Source organism: Acanthisitta chloris, unplaced genomic scaffold (assembly GCF_000695815.1).
Source record: "Acanthisitta chloris isolate BGI_N310 unplaced genomic scaffold, ASM69581v1 scaffold23368, whole genome shotgun sequence".
NCBI classification, from domain to species: Eukaryota; Metazoa; Chordata; class Aves; order Passeriformes; family Acanthisittidae; genus Acanthisitta; species Acanthisitta chloris.
Window position 1 is genome coordinate 22559 of NW_008685733.1, and position 12356 is coordinate 34914.

At 37.6% G+C, this 12356-nt stretch overlaps 1 protein-coding gene across 1 annotated transcript in view; it reads right to left on the reverse strand.

Moving 5' to 3' along the window:
• LOC103807162 (histone acetyltransferase KAT6B-like) overlaps nt 1-12356 on the reverse strand; it is a gene marked incomplete at its 3' end in the record, with an annotated part of 77879 nt that overhangs the window by 3413 nt on the left and 62110 nt on the right. Inside the window, exons 6-10 of the mRNA XM_009079883.1 lie at nt 9432-10363; nt 8376-8497; nt 6786-6901; nt 4664-4805; nt 1476-1637 (exon numbers count right to left, since the gene is read on the reverse strand). Coding sequence (XP_009078131.1) covers nt 1476-1637; nt 4664-4805; nt 6786-6901; nt 8376-8497; nt 9432-10363 — 1474 coding nt within the window. The remainder of the gene's footprint in view (nt 1-1475; nt 1638-4663; nt 4806-6785; nt 6902-8375; nt 8498-9431; nt 10364-12356) is intronic.

Sequence of the window (12356 nt, forward strand, 5' to 3'; positions counted from 1 at the left end):
AGGGCATACTTCCCCTATCTTGATTATCTCTTTATTCACTCAGCAAGCACTCCCTGGATTTTCAGAGCTTTCTTTCCTTTGTCCACTAGTCAGGAATTCCCCGGCCCTTTAGTGTTTTCTTCCCCTTATCAATAGTGCTGGGTTAACAGTTGGACACTATGAACTCAGAGGTATTTCACAAAATTAACAATTCCATGATAAAGAACAAAAATAAAGATGGACAGACCTTACTCTACATTACCTTAAATAAATCTAGAAAATACTTGCCCATATCAGAGTCGGCATGTTTGTAAGCACAAGAAGTTCTGACTGACATAAAGACAGATAGAACTGTGCCTATGTGTCTCCCTGTTACTTTAATTCCAGCAAGACCTACCTCTGAGAAGGATGTGGTCAGACACCCAAAGAGATCACTGTATAATATCCAGGTACTCTTGACAAGATTTTTAGACTTCCTCAAAATACTATCTTTGTACAACTCACTTCTTTAAAACAGAAAATTATATAGTTGACAGGAGGTGGTGATACTAGGGGCAGAAGCTGTGCCTATGTGTCTCACTGTTACTTTAATTCCAGCAAGACCTACCTCTGAGAAGGATGTGGTCAGACACCCAAAGAGATCACTGTATAATATCCAGGTACTCTTGACAAGATTTTTAGACTTCCTCAAAATACTATCTTTGTACAACTCACTTCTTTAAAACAGAAAATTATATAGTTGACAGGAGGTGGTGATACTAGGGGCAGAAGTACTGAATTTCTGAGTAACTCTACCTGTTCATCACATCCCTTATGGGCAAATTACAGACAATAATAGAAGCTTTTCCTGTTGATGGCACATATAACTATACTTGACCATTTTTCTTGCTCATCTTTTTCGAGATAGCCCACATGACTATTATTTTTTGTCTATGGTAGCCACCTATTGCTTGTAATTCAGTCACAACCAACAGAGACATTAATTCTAAGCAAGGCATCCACCATGAAGTTCGGCAATGCATTCTTACAACCGAGCAGTAACTGCATTAGACCAGACAAGAACAACATCGCTGTCCATTTACATCTAAATAGCCAGCTTGAACTGCTAGCAGTCAAGCCATGAAAACACATCAACATTCCAAGTACCTGCAACTTTTACAATTTAGATTTGGCATACTAAGAATGTTAGGGGGAGGAACAAGATTTACATTTTCAAGTGACACCACAACACATTCCGGAAACAAACAATACAGATGAGGAACAAACAAGAATTCCGAAACCAAGACAAAAACACCCCAATCCATGTGGCTGAATGCACGCTCAATTCGCATCAGTCAGAGGTAAGAAAGCACAGTGTATTCGAGAGAAATGCACACAACATTTGAGATTCACAGATAGGCTTTCAAGCTTCTGATTTTATTTGCTGTTGGCACAAGTATTAAGGAGAGCAGGAAATTACAAATATTTAAAAAACCCACTTCTTTTTTTCTTTTTACCTTAGAGAAATATCCAACTAAATGGCAGCCTTTCTCATCATTTTTTGTAAGGACATAGAAGAGGAATGGTTCAACATCATAATACAAGGTTTTGTGGTCCAGAAAGAGCTTAGCTAACAAACAGAGATTCTGACAATAAATTTTGCTCACATTTCCATCAACCTAGAAAAGCAAGACAAATGCAGTTATTTCCAAGACGCCAACATGTTAGGACAAAACAACTTAGCAAGTCAATAATAATCTAGAAGGAAAAATGAATAGTATGGTGTTAGAGGGAAAATAAACCCACAACAAACAAAGCACATTAAGGTTCAAGAAGAGAAGTTCCCCATTTTGTTGTTAAATAAGAAATCTCCAGTTAGTACTAACTTCTTTGCATTTTAAGTAACCTCTGAGTATCTGGATTCATTCAAGAAAGTAACTTCCCCTTTTAATTGTTCAAGATAGACTTACCTCCTTCACTTCATCCCTGGAATGAAAATTAGTGCGACTGGCAAACAAAAATGTACTAGTTAAAACTACATTAAACTGTGGTTTGCTAGAAGGCAGTGGTGTACAACTCAAACCCCCCCTCCGAATAATGAAGCATATTATGTTGAATCCTTAAGGTATAAGGCCAATAAATGAGTAGCGAATTACGTATCCATCACATCAGTGTTTTAGATAAATTAGACAAGACAAAATTTCCATGCCAGACTAAAACACTATTGAGTGAGAGAAGTAAATTTTCAGGCTAAATACTACAATTAGTCTAGGTATATTACGAGTGTAAAGAGTCAAGCTGTGACTCAGACAGCAACAGAAAGCCAGACATAGATGCAGATTTCCTGGATCAATTAGGTACTCCCAGAAAGGGAAGGCTCAAAGGCAACAGCATCTTTTAAATAATCTTCTTAATAGAAAGGTCTGCTTGTACTGATGTTCTCTGATAATGACAGTAGCTGTACTTCATGCACACAGAGAGACAAATAGTATGCATGTCGTGCTGAAAAAGAAGCCATATTCTACCCCAATTTGTTTTGAGTAACAAATCTGAGTAAAACACAAGCTTTTGGATATATTTAGGGACTTCAAAGTGAGTTCAGTAGTACAGTTGCATTAATTGGATTAAAAGAAAAAACATTTAATAGACAGCCACTGCTCCTAAAGGCATCAGAATAAACCTGCTCTTAAGAACCTACCAAATACATTAAGCTCTCACACAACACACCCCATTGTCTAGATGCTTTTTAATCCTTTTCACAGTTACTAGTAAGTGGGCAAATTAAATGTGAACATTAAGAAAGTAGCAATCATCACTGGGTAAGCCATAAGCCTGAAAACATAAATTATGTGAGCTATCTTTTCAAGTAAGAACATTTGTACAGAAATGTAAAAACCTTCTCAAATTTCAGGCAAACACAGCTTGTTCATCAGTTTTAAGTGTGAGAAGTGGGGAAAAAGAGGGACGGCAAGCTCAAAAGCAAGCATCTGTCAAAAGTTTCTTGGCTACAGCATAGTAGTAAGCTATGTCAAAGTCTTCTCTCAAATCTGTCAGTGTCATGCTCTGGGCAGAGGTACATAAATCACAAAATGTCAAACTTATTTCTATTTCTCTCAAAAACACAAAGCATGAAGGAAACCACAAACCCTTCTCATTCTGCCTAACAGAAAATGGGTTCACAGAATTTTTGAAAGGATCTATGAAGGACAGTAACCAATCACTAAGTTCCTATGGTAATCAGCAACAACTGGCATTAACCCTGGTACTAAAAAAACCAGAAACCACCACACTATTTCAGAAGGCTTAACATAAGTCCTTACTGAAGCAGCTGAAATAGCCAAAGGGGATAAAAGCAATGTAGGAGGAGTCAGGACATTGCTTTCGCATGTAACTTGTTTTCCATGTGGTTTTTGCACTCGTCTCCCATCTCCCCCTCCCCTTTCCCAGTGCTATATTTTATTTTATTAAGATTTTTTTTAATGTTGGCAGTAGTTAACGAAAACAAACTGAAAAGCGGGATTTGCCTATTGTATGCTGCACAGTTCTTAACACCTGCTAATAGAGAAAATACAAATGATTTTAGACAGACTAGGACAATTTTGCTTCTTGATAGGAAAAGAGAGTTAGGTCTGTTTACAACCTAAGTCTTTTGTTCACAGATCTACAACATTTAAAAAACCTGCTAGAGACAGGGAGGAAGCAATCCTGATGCAAATATCTGGGGGGGTTTTCAACTGCATGAACACAAACAAATGAACCAAATACTAAAGATCTTGTTCTAATTTAAGGACTTCAAGACTGTATCTACTATTCTTTGAACATATAATAGCAATGACCAAGCACAACACACATTTATATAATATGAAAACACAAATTTGAAGTAGAATCTGACATCTGCAATTCAGAAGTTATCAATATACACACACTGTTGAGAAACAGTCTCAGAAGTCTTAGTAACCCCAGTAGTCTTTTCTGTTAATACTATCTGCAACAGTGCTTGGGAAACAGAAATGTGAAGGTTAATGCATAGTTTTAATTAATGCAGGTATGTTATTTGAAACACAGAATTCTGTTGCCCAGGATATCTACAAACACTCAAACTTTGAAAGAAGTGATCTCCCAAGAGAATAATTCAGATCAACAAATCCAGGGTTGATCTTGTAGATATGTATTCTTTTGTAAATTAAACCTAGTGTGTTCTGACCTAGTTGGTCTGAAACTCACCCAGACAGGATGTTTTAGGGCAAGCTTCTCAAATATGCAAAAGGAAGACCAAAACACTTAATAGCTACATTTGTGTTTTCAGAACAATACACAAGTAGCTGCTTTGCTTGTGCTTATACTTGTGGAGCACCTACATTCTCATCTGTCTTCTCCCTACACCCAAGACACTCAAACAAGCAGAAACAAATGGGTGCAAGAGGTACTTTTGCTGACAAGGGCAAGGCAAACCAGACAAAGATGAGAACTGCAACGGAAACTAAGATACATGCTATACAAGTGTTTTAAGAGGTTGGCTAATGCATGAAGTACAAGTAAAGTATGAATCATGAAAGAACATGGCAGGGTAAAACTTGATTTTGCAGTATAAGAAGAACCCCCAAGAAAGTATTTAAGTATGTTAAAGTTTTCACTAGTTCTACAACTGGTCTGTAATGTCTACAAACTGGTTACTTCCAGAAGTTTACATTTTTGATACACCTACCTCAAATACTGAAAGGTCATTTCTTCTGTAGATTTCATTGGCTGGAGGGGGAAACCAGCCACATTTCTCTGAATGCCTTAACAAAATGTTTTTACTTTTCATGTATTTAAGACAGAATTCACACAGGTAAAGCTTTGGTAATCTGCATGAAAATTAGAAAGATATTTTATACAAGAATTTGTTACATTCTGTAAACAAAAAAGTTACAACAAATGACAAGTCCTCCCCATTTAAATATAAGGTACCGTAAGTAAATGCTGCTTAAGTACAACTGACTAACCTAACATAATATTTCAGTAAACGATTAAACATTCACACACCAGTCATCAGGAAAGGAAGATAAGAAAGGACGAGATTCAACTAATCACAGTGAACCTAATTCAGTAGAGTTGGGCTGTGGTCAGTTGTTTTGTGGTACAGCATCTGCTACATCCCACTTAATTCCCTCTTCCCACATTCCACCTAAGCTTTTGCTGCAGCCTCCATCAAAATAGGCACACTCATAGTCATACCTCAAACTTCACCCTTCTTGTTTCAAATGAAAAAAATTATTTTTCCTTATTTTGCACCTGGGGAAGGCTAGGAGATTATTTTTCTTTTGACTGTCTTCCAAACACTTGGGTGGGACAGCAAACTGTAGTAGGACTGTACTCCCTCACCTCCACCTAAACTATCACTTTACTTGAACACAGAAGTCTTTCCAGTCAGTTCACGTACAGGCAAAAGGTCTCCCCTTCCACACATCTCTACAACACAGGCAACACAGATGAGTACTTCTCTGGGGAGGATCCAGTTCAGACTACATACAAGTAACCCACACACCCTCTGTAAGACAATGGTAGCAAGTGTTCTACAAACCATCATAAACCGTTCCTTTGGATAAATTTTATAGCCCCTTACCTTCATTTTTAAGCTACTGACGCAGTGGAAAACTGCTGCAGAAATCAACTAGTCTGCAAAGTTTTAGAGCAGAGGACAATCTATCTGCTCTGAAGCTACTCGCACATCCTGGGATAACAGTCATGGTTTGCACTGCTCCAGTATTATAAAAAAGGTCATGAACAACATAAAAAGTAGTTTGAACTATTTCTCGTATGACGTAATTCCACTGCACTCATTTCTGAGAGCCACACTGCCTCCTACAGATGTCATCCCACTCAAGCCTCATACTAGTAATTATCCATCATTATGCTTCTATCTGGGATTAATTTACTTTTACTACTTTTACAATATGCCATAAATACCGGGAATAAAAAAGTAACTGAAATAAAAGGTTAACACTATAAAAGCAGAAGTAATAATAGGAAAGAAAAATGCTCTCTACACTCCCTTCACCTTTGATTTTTATTTTATTTATATTCATGATACATTCCCACCCTGCAAAGTAAAGGCAGTTTAGAGAAACACTATGCAACAGCATATTGGAACAGACCACATAACTTTGTTGCTTACAATAGCAGTAGAGCTTGAGAAACACAGATGTGTTCCATAGAGCCAATGGATTAATAAAACATTTATTTTTGCACACGCAAAAATGTGCAGAGATCTGCTGAGCACACACGCTAGTTCATGCTCTCTTGCTGACTCCAAAGTGTGCCCTGGTAAAGCCAGCCAGAAATGAGATGCTATTGCTACAACTTGCTCCCTTTGACTTTATTTACATAGCAGGACATCTCACCCAGTCCTCAGAAAATGGAAGGTAACAAATTCTGGATGGCAAACAGCATTATTTTTTCTAAATGGCTACAAGTTGGACATATGTCATTGCAATGGTTTAAGAAAAAAAACTCAACCAAACCCAATCAAATAAATGAAAACCAAGCCAACAAAACAAAACCACAAAGAAATAAAAATAAACGCTAAACAGAACCAAACCACAGCAATACACAGTGCATGCTGATGTTCATGCAGGACTAAGAAAAGAAAAATCAGTCTTTTAATTGCATCTTTGATTACAACTAGCTAGAAAAAAAAGACAAATCCTTGTTCTCACTTGTAATTGCAAAAGCATATTTACTTTTGAAGGTAATAAATTATAAACAGTTACAAAAGAGTAAGAAAATTATGATCATCACATTAGTAAAAATTCCAACCACAGATGGCAATCTTGACAACTTGCTACCTTGCGTATTCCTGTGGGTAAGGTGAAGAGTACCAGGTCTGGATCTCGTATTTTCCAAACTCAATCACTGAAGGGTATCGCCCACTTGTTTCACCAGTGTTTTTACACCCAATTTTCTGTCAGGTACAATAATAGCAAAATATTAGTTACAGAAAAAGTGGAAAAAACATTAACTTTACATAATCAATTTCACCCACGGAAGGCATGAGAAACATGAAGTATTCAAATCAGTTGCACAAGTTCTTCGAAACTGGACAGAGGACAGAGTTTTCAAACTCAAATACAAGCAGTGATAAAGTTTCTTTCAAGGTGCCAAACAACTACATGTGAAGTTAACTGGGCAGTGTTTACAAGTGGATTCAAATAAATGGTTCATGGCCCAGCCAATTAAGAGGCATAACTGCCTCAATTTCTCTTCTCCTGCAGCATCTAGCACGAGAACTTCTCTACAGTTCTGATTCAAACTCAAACCAGCCCTTTTGTCAAAACCAGAAAAAAAAGTATCAGCACAACCCTTCTAGACTCCTTGGAATTTACCTTGTAACAGTCAACAGTATTCTAACACACACAAATCTCAGCTATCATACTGCAGTTCATCTGATCAGAAAATGACCCTAAAGGGCTGGCAAAATACAAAAGAAAAAGAAAGGTGGGGAAAGCCCAAACAATTCCTATGTCACAAATTCTAGAAATCTTACCACCCAGCATTTCTGAATTGCACATAAGATAAAGAAAGCAAGAGGTCTGAGCTACTTCCATGAGTAAACAGAAGTGCAAGCTAATAACAAAACTGAATCTTGAAAGTAAAATTGAGTGTGTTGGTTAACATGCTCCGAATGAAGACTGTAAAAGTCACTGCATTGACCCATACGGCAGGTAAGGTCAGTTCTTGCACACTAAACCTGAAAAAAACTCAGTTTCATTACTGGGAAAAAAAAAAGAAAGTACAAAACACAGTCATTTATGATGCCATTTTCAGAACGTAGTAGTTGAAACAGTACATGTACCTACCTCCTGACCCAGGTTCTCAAACACACTGCTCTTTGCACAGAAAAGTAAAGATCTGATTTGCTAATCTGATTCAGTTCAAGTATTTTCACTGCCAGAAACAGTCTACAGTATTTAAACTCAAAGTGTAGTAAGTAATTGGGTAAAATGAAGTTATGAACTCATTTAACCTGGTTTTCTACCAAACAGTATTTTCTGGGACAGACTTTCCATAGCACCTGCTGTATCTGCAGAGGAAAATCATCAGGCACGTTCTTATAGATCAACATCCTCTCAGTCCTGACCAGGATGTCAGCTACTCTGTGTTTAATCCTGTAGTCCTGTGTCCAAAATGCTCAAGTATATCTTTCAAAATCTATCCTAAGTGTCACTTATCATCCAACCCATTCCAGCATGATGCCTCGTCTCCTATCCAGGAGAATGTAACTGCGTGTATAGTGTCTCCCAAATAAAATTCCCAGCAAGCATGATGCATTAGATCAAAAGGAATGTATTAAAAATTAAGATGAACAGACTACAAAAATTAACTGATCTTTTTTTTATTTACAGAAATAACCACATTTTATGCAACATGATTCTTACCTCCAGGGAAAGTTCTCGAGCCTGCTTAAATACTTCCAAATCCTCCTGTGTAACTGTGTCCTTGCTTCCCAACAGAAACACATCCGTATTTTCTTGTTTGATGCTTAGTTTGATTTCAGTATCTGTTATTTAAAACCAGCAAAAAGTTTATTCACAGACATGAAAGTTACATGTGCCTTACCAAAGTGATACTCCTAAATAGAATTGTAGCAACTATGGCTGTTGTGACTCCCCATTTTAACTAAATTTGGGATTACTAATTAACAGAAGTGAAACCTTCCCCCCTTCTTGTTTTGTAGTTTGCTGCTGCATGAGCAATTTTTTGGTACTTGCTTGTCTGCATAAGACTTTACAGTCCAGTTCTACTAAATTGGTTTTGAACCACAGGAAACGGAGTATATCCTATTGTTAGAACTACGCCACCTGACAAATTCCAGTATATTCTGGAAGGTAAAAATAAATATAAGAGATTAAAGTTGCCCTTAAAAGCTAGAGATCAATGCTAAGCTAAGTCTACAATCGAACATTGTATTTTTTTCTTAAATAAAAGTAATTACAAAAAAAGTAGTTCACAGCAGTACAGATCAAGTGTTGTGAATACTGTAGTATGATGGAACTGTTCATGGAAAAGCAATGGAGCAGAGGGAAATGAATTGAAATGCCCACCGTTGTAAGCACTGACAGCACACAATCATGATGACAGCACTACTGCCAGAGAAACGGCAGGGGAAGAACAAGGAAGTAGCATGACAAGTGGCTACTCATGCGGTACTACACAGCCATAAGCAACATTATGAAGGCATTTGGGGCTCCTAGTGTCACTACAGATGCAAAAAAATAATAAAAAGGTGGTGTGGTATTAGTCAGAGAAAAAAAAAAACAAAACCAAAAATGTTCTGGAGATTTAGTCAGCATTAGATAAAAAGGCCAAAGTTTTGTTGCTTTTGTATGAAAGTGAAGTAAGGACAAGAGAAATAGCTAAGACCTATGTGACAATATAAGAATTCTGGTTGTGGACGGGACGCAGGTTTGGTTGGCGCTTTGACCTTTGCTTACCATCATCCTGATCAGGTTTAATCCTTCCGTCTGTCAAGCTCCCCTTCCCTGGTGAGGGGGTCCCCATCTGAGGGGTCACTTTAAGCTTTAATCTGCCTAGAATCCTGTGCTTTTTAAGGAAAGCTGTTCTCTTGAGGTGAACGATCGTTTTAAAAGCATGTCCTCTAGACACACCCCATCCAGAGGCACAGGCATGAGAAATAAACCTATTCCTAACCTCTTTCTTTCCACAGAAATGGCTATTAGATGTTGATGTGGAAGATAATTGTGGCTTACAACACGAACGCTTGGGTGGTGCATAGCTTGGGTGACCCTTTTTTCGAGACTGTCCCTGAGTGGTATAGATATGAGAGAGACCATCAAAGAGTCCCTTTAGCTGACTGCTATTAGGAAGGCTACTACGGGAGGGTATGCTTGACTGACTGGAAGAACTTTGGGGAGAGTTAGAAGAAGTGGAAGTGCTGGATTTTTGCAAACTGGGGCTCTGACCAGAGATGAGGGTTGGGAATAGAAGTGAAGAAGGTGGAGGTTTTAGCTTTTGTGTGGTACCTGTAGCCAACACAAGAGAAGTGCATGACTGTTTCTGAGAGACCTTTTTCCTTGGACGATAGTGCTTTGAAAAGTCTATTATTTCACCTCGTGATCTGCGACCATCAGGTGATGGCGTAAAGAACTTAGTAAGGCCATCAATGAGCCCTTTGGTTTTCTTGTTAACTTTAAGTGTAGAGGCAGATATGTAGGTGGAGGTGGTGGTGATTTTGGTGGTGGCACCAGGCCGAGTGGGGTCTGTAACAGGCAATCTGCTGCTTGAATCCTTCACAGATGCAGCATGACCAGATGAAGGTGTGGTACAGACTTTAGTCTTTTGACCCCTACCAGGTGACCCCCTTCCTGTGAATGCATTCACGGATCCTTCATCACTGGTTACAGACCTAAGCAAAAATTTTAAAAATAAAAAAAAAAAAAAAATCAGCATTCAAAGTCTTTACTGCCAAAAAATACTAGAGTTTATACAAGTTACTTAAGCCATTTAAAATATTTAGAAAAATTTAAAGACATATAGACTTTGGAAATATATATCACACTGACATAACACCCAGCTATCCTTTTGCTTTTTCTTTTTTTTTTTGCTCCCACTCCCCCCCTTTTCTTTAAAAGATAGTCCACATATATATAAATGGAAGCAGCTGGGATAGCAAGATCTCCAAAGATTGAAGCCTTCCCACCTACTTTTAGGCATAGCCAAAGTGTGCTTCTTCAGAGAAAAACATCAACACATTGTGTCTGTACACTAAATGCTCCATCATCATAGAGCTTATTGTACACACAAAGCAGATAATATTTTCCATGTCAATACATTATTAACACAGTTAACTTCAGACTACATTCACTTAAACTTTAGTCTATTAGTCCTTTAAAGCAATACAGTCAATTTTCAAGAAACTGGTATTTTTTTTCACATTCTTGTTGGATTATGTATGTCAACACTAGCAGTAAAAATTACCTCCAAAGACTTAAAACCAAAAGGAGGCAATTTATGAGGAGCATTACAACAAAACCAAAGAAAGAGACTGTTTTCTTTAGAAATTCTAACAATAGTAAACCCCAAAAATAGCAAAGCAAAGAGCAAAGCTGTAACCAAGGTATGTTTGTAAAAAAGCCATAAACTAAACAAGCATAAGGTGGAAAGTGTTAAGAAGAAACAACAGGGAATCTTATTTAAATACTAAAAAGAAAAAGGTCATACTGAAAGGCAACATTTGTGACAGCTGAATTACAGGTTTAGCTCGTTGCTAATGACTGAAGAGAGGAACTACACTGAAGGATACACTGAAGAGTAATATATTTTAGCATATAGAAACAGAACATTTAGAAATATCTGCAGTAAAAGAAATAGCCACCAGGACATATGATCAAATCCATATAAAGCTATACAGTTGCATCACATGCCTTCTTTCATTCCCTTCTCCATCCTGCTCTTTGAAGTTAGCTTATTTACTTTGCAGCAGAAAGTTTTCTTCCACAGATTTTTGCCTTCTTAATTGAGACAGTGAAGTAATTAATTGCAACAGGTTACATCTAATTAGAGATTCAACAGCCTGGGGCTACCATCTGGTCTACTGAACTCCAAGGGCCCACTGCTTTAAAAATTAGCCCCTTTTCCACCCACACATCCTTAAATTTGGTTAGCTCCTAAGAGGCAACAAAACCAAAAACTTCTAAGCCTTTTGAATCCTTTGGTGTCCCAAGCTGATGTCTATCACAAGACTTACTCTCACTACCAGATGCAGTAATCACCACCGGTGCCAGAGGCCACCACACACCTGGTTTAAGTTACTCTTGCACAGTAAGTTGCCTGTGAAGGGCTTCCCACAGATGGTCAACAGGCAAAAAATTATTCCAGTAGTATTGGACAGATTTTCTTTGTACTACACAAGAACAAGTGGCATTGGATAACCTTCCTGTATTTCATGTGACCACACACATTTTATGTATGGCATTTATCTTCTGTACCCCACAATCACTTTTAAATAGGATTCCACAAAGAAGAGTCTCTTATCCTATCCTATCTCCTAACCACTATTTTTCAAAAACCAGATTACTTCATTTTATATATAAATTAGACACTGAAGTAATAGAATTGCAAATACAGTAACAGTATTGCAAATATTTATTTTACAAAGAGCTCCACAAACTTTCCTCCAAGATGCTCATGTGGCTCCTGTGCTACAAAGAAAACCTTTATGAAAATACTCATAATCAACATCCAAAACGAAAACAACTTCTGCATCCTTTAGCAAGATGTTTACTTTGAAAGTTGTAGCTTAGAATCTCAACAGCAAAATGTAACCATAAAACCCTCACAATGTTTCCAACCTTTCTTTAACATGTGAGGAAGGAGGAGAAACAGAATTCCTGCGTCAG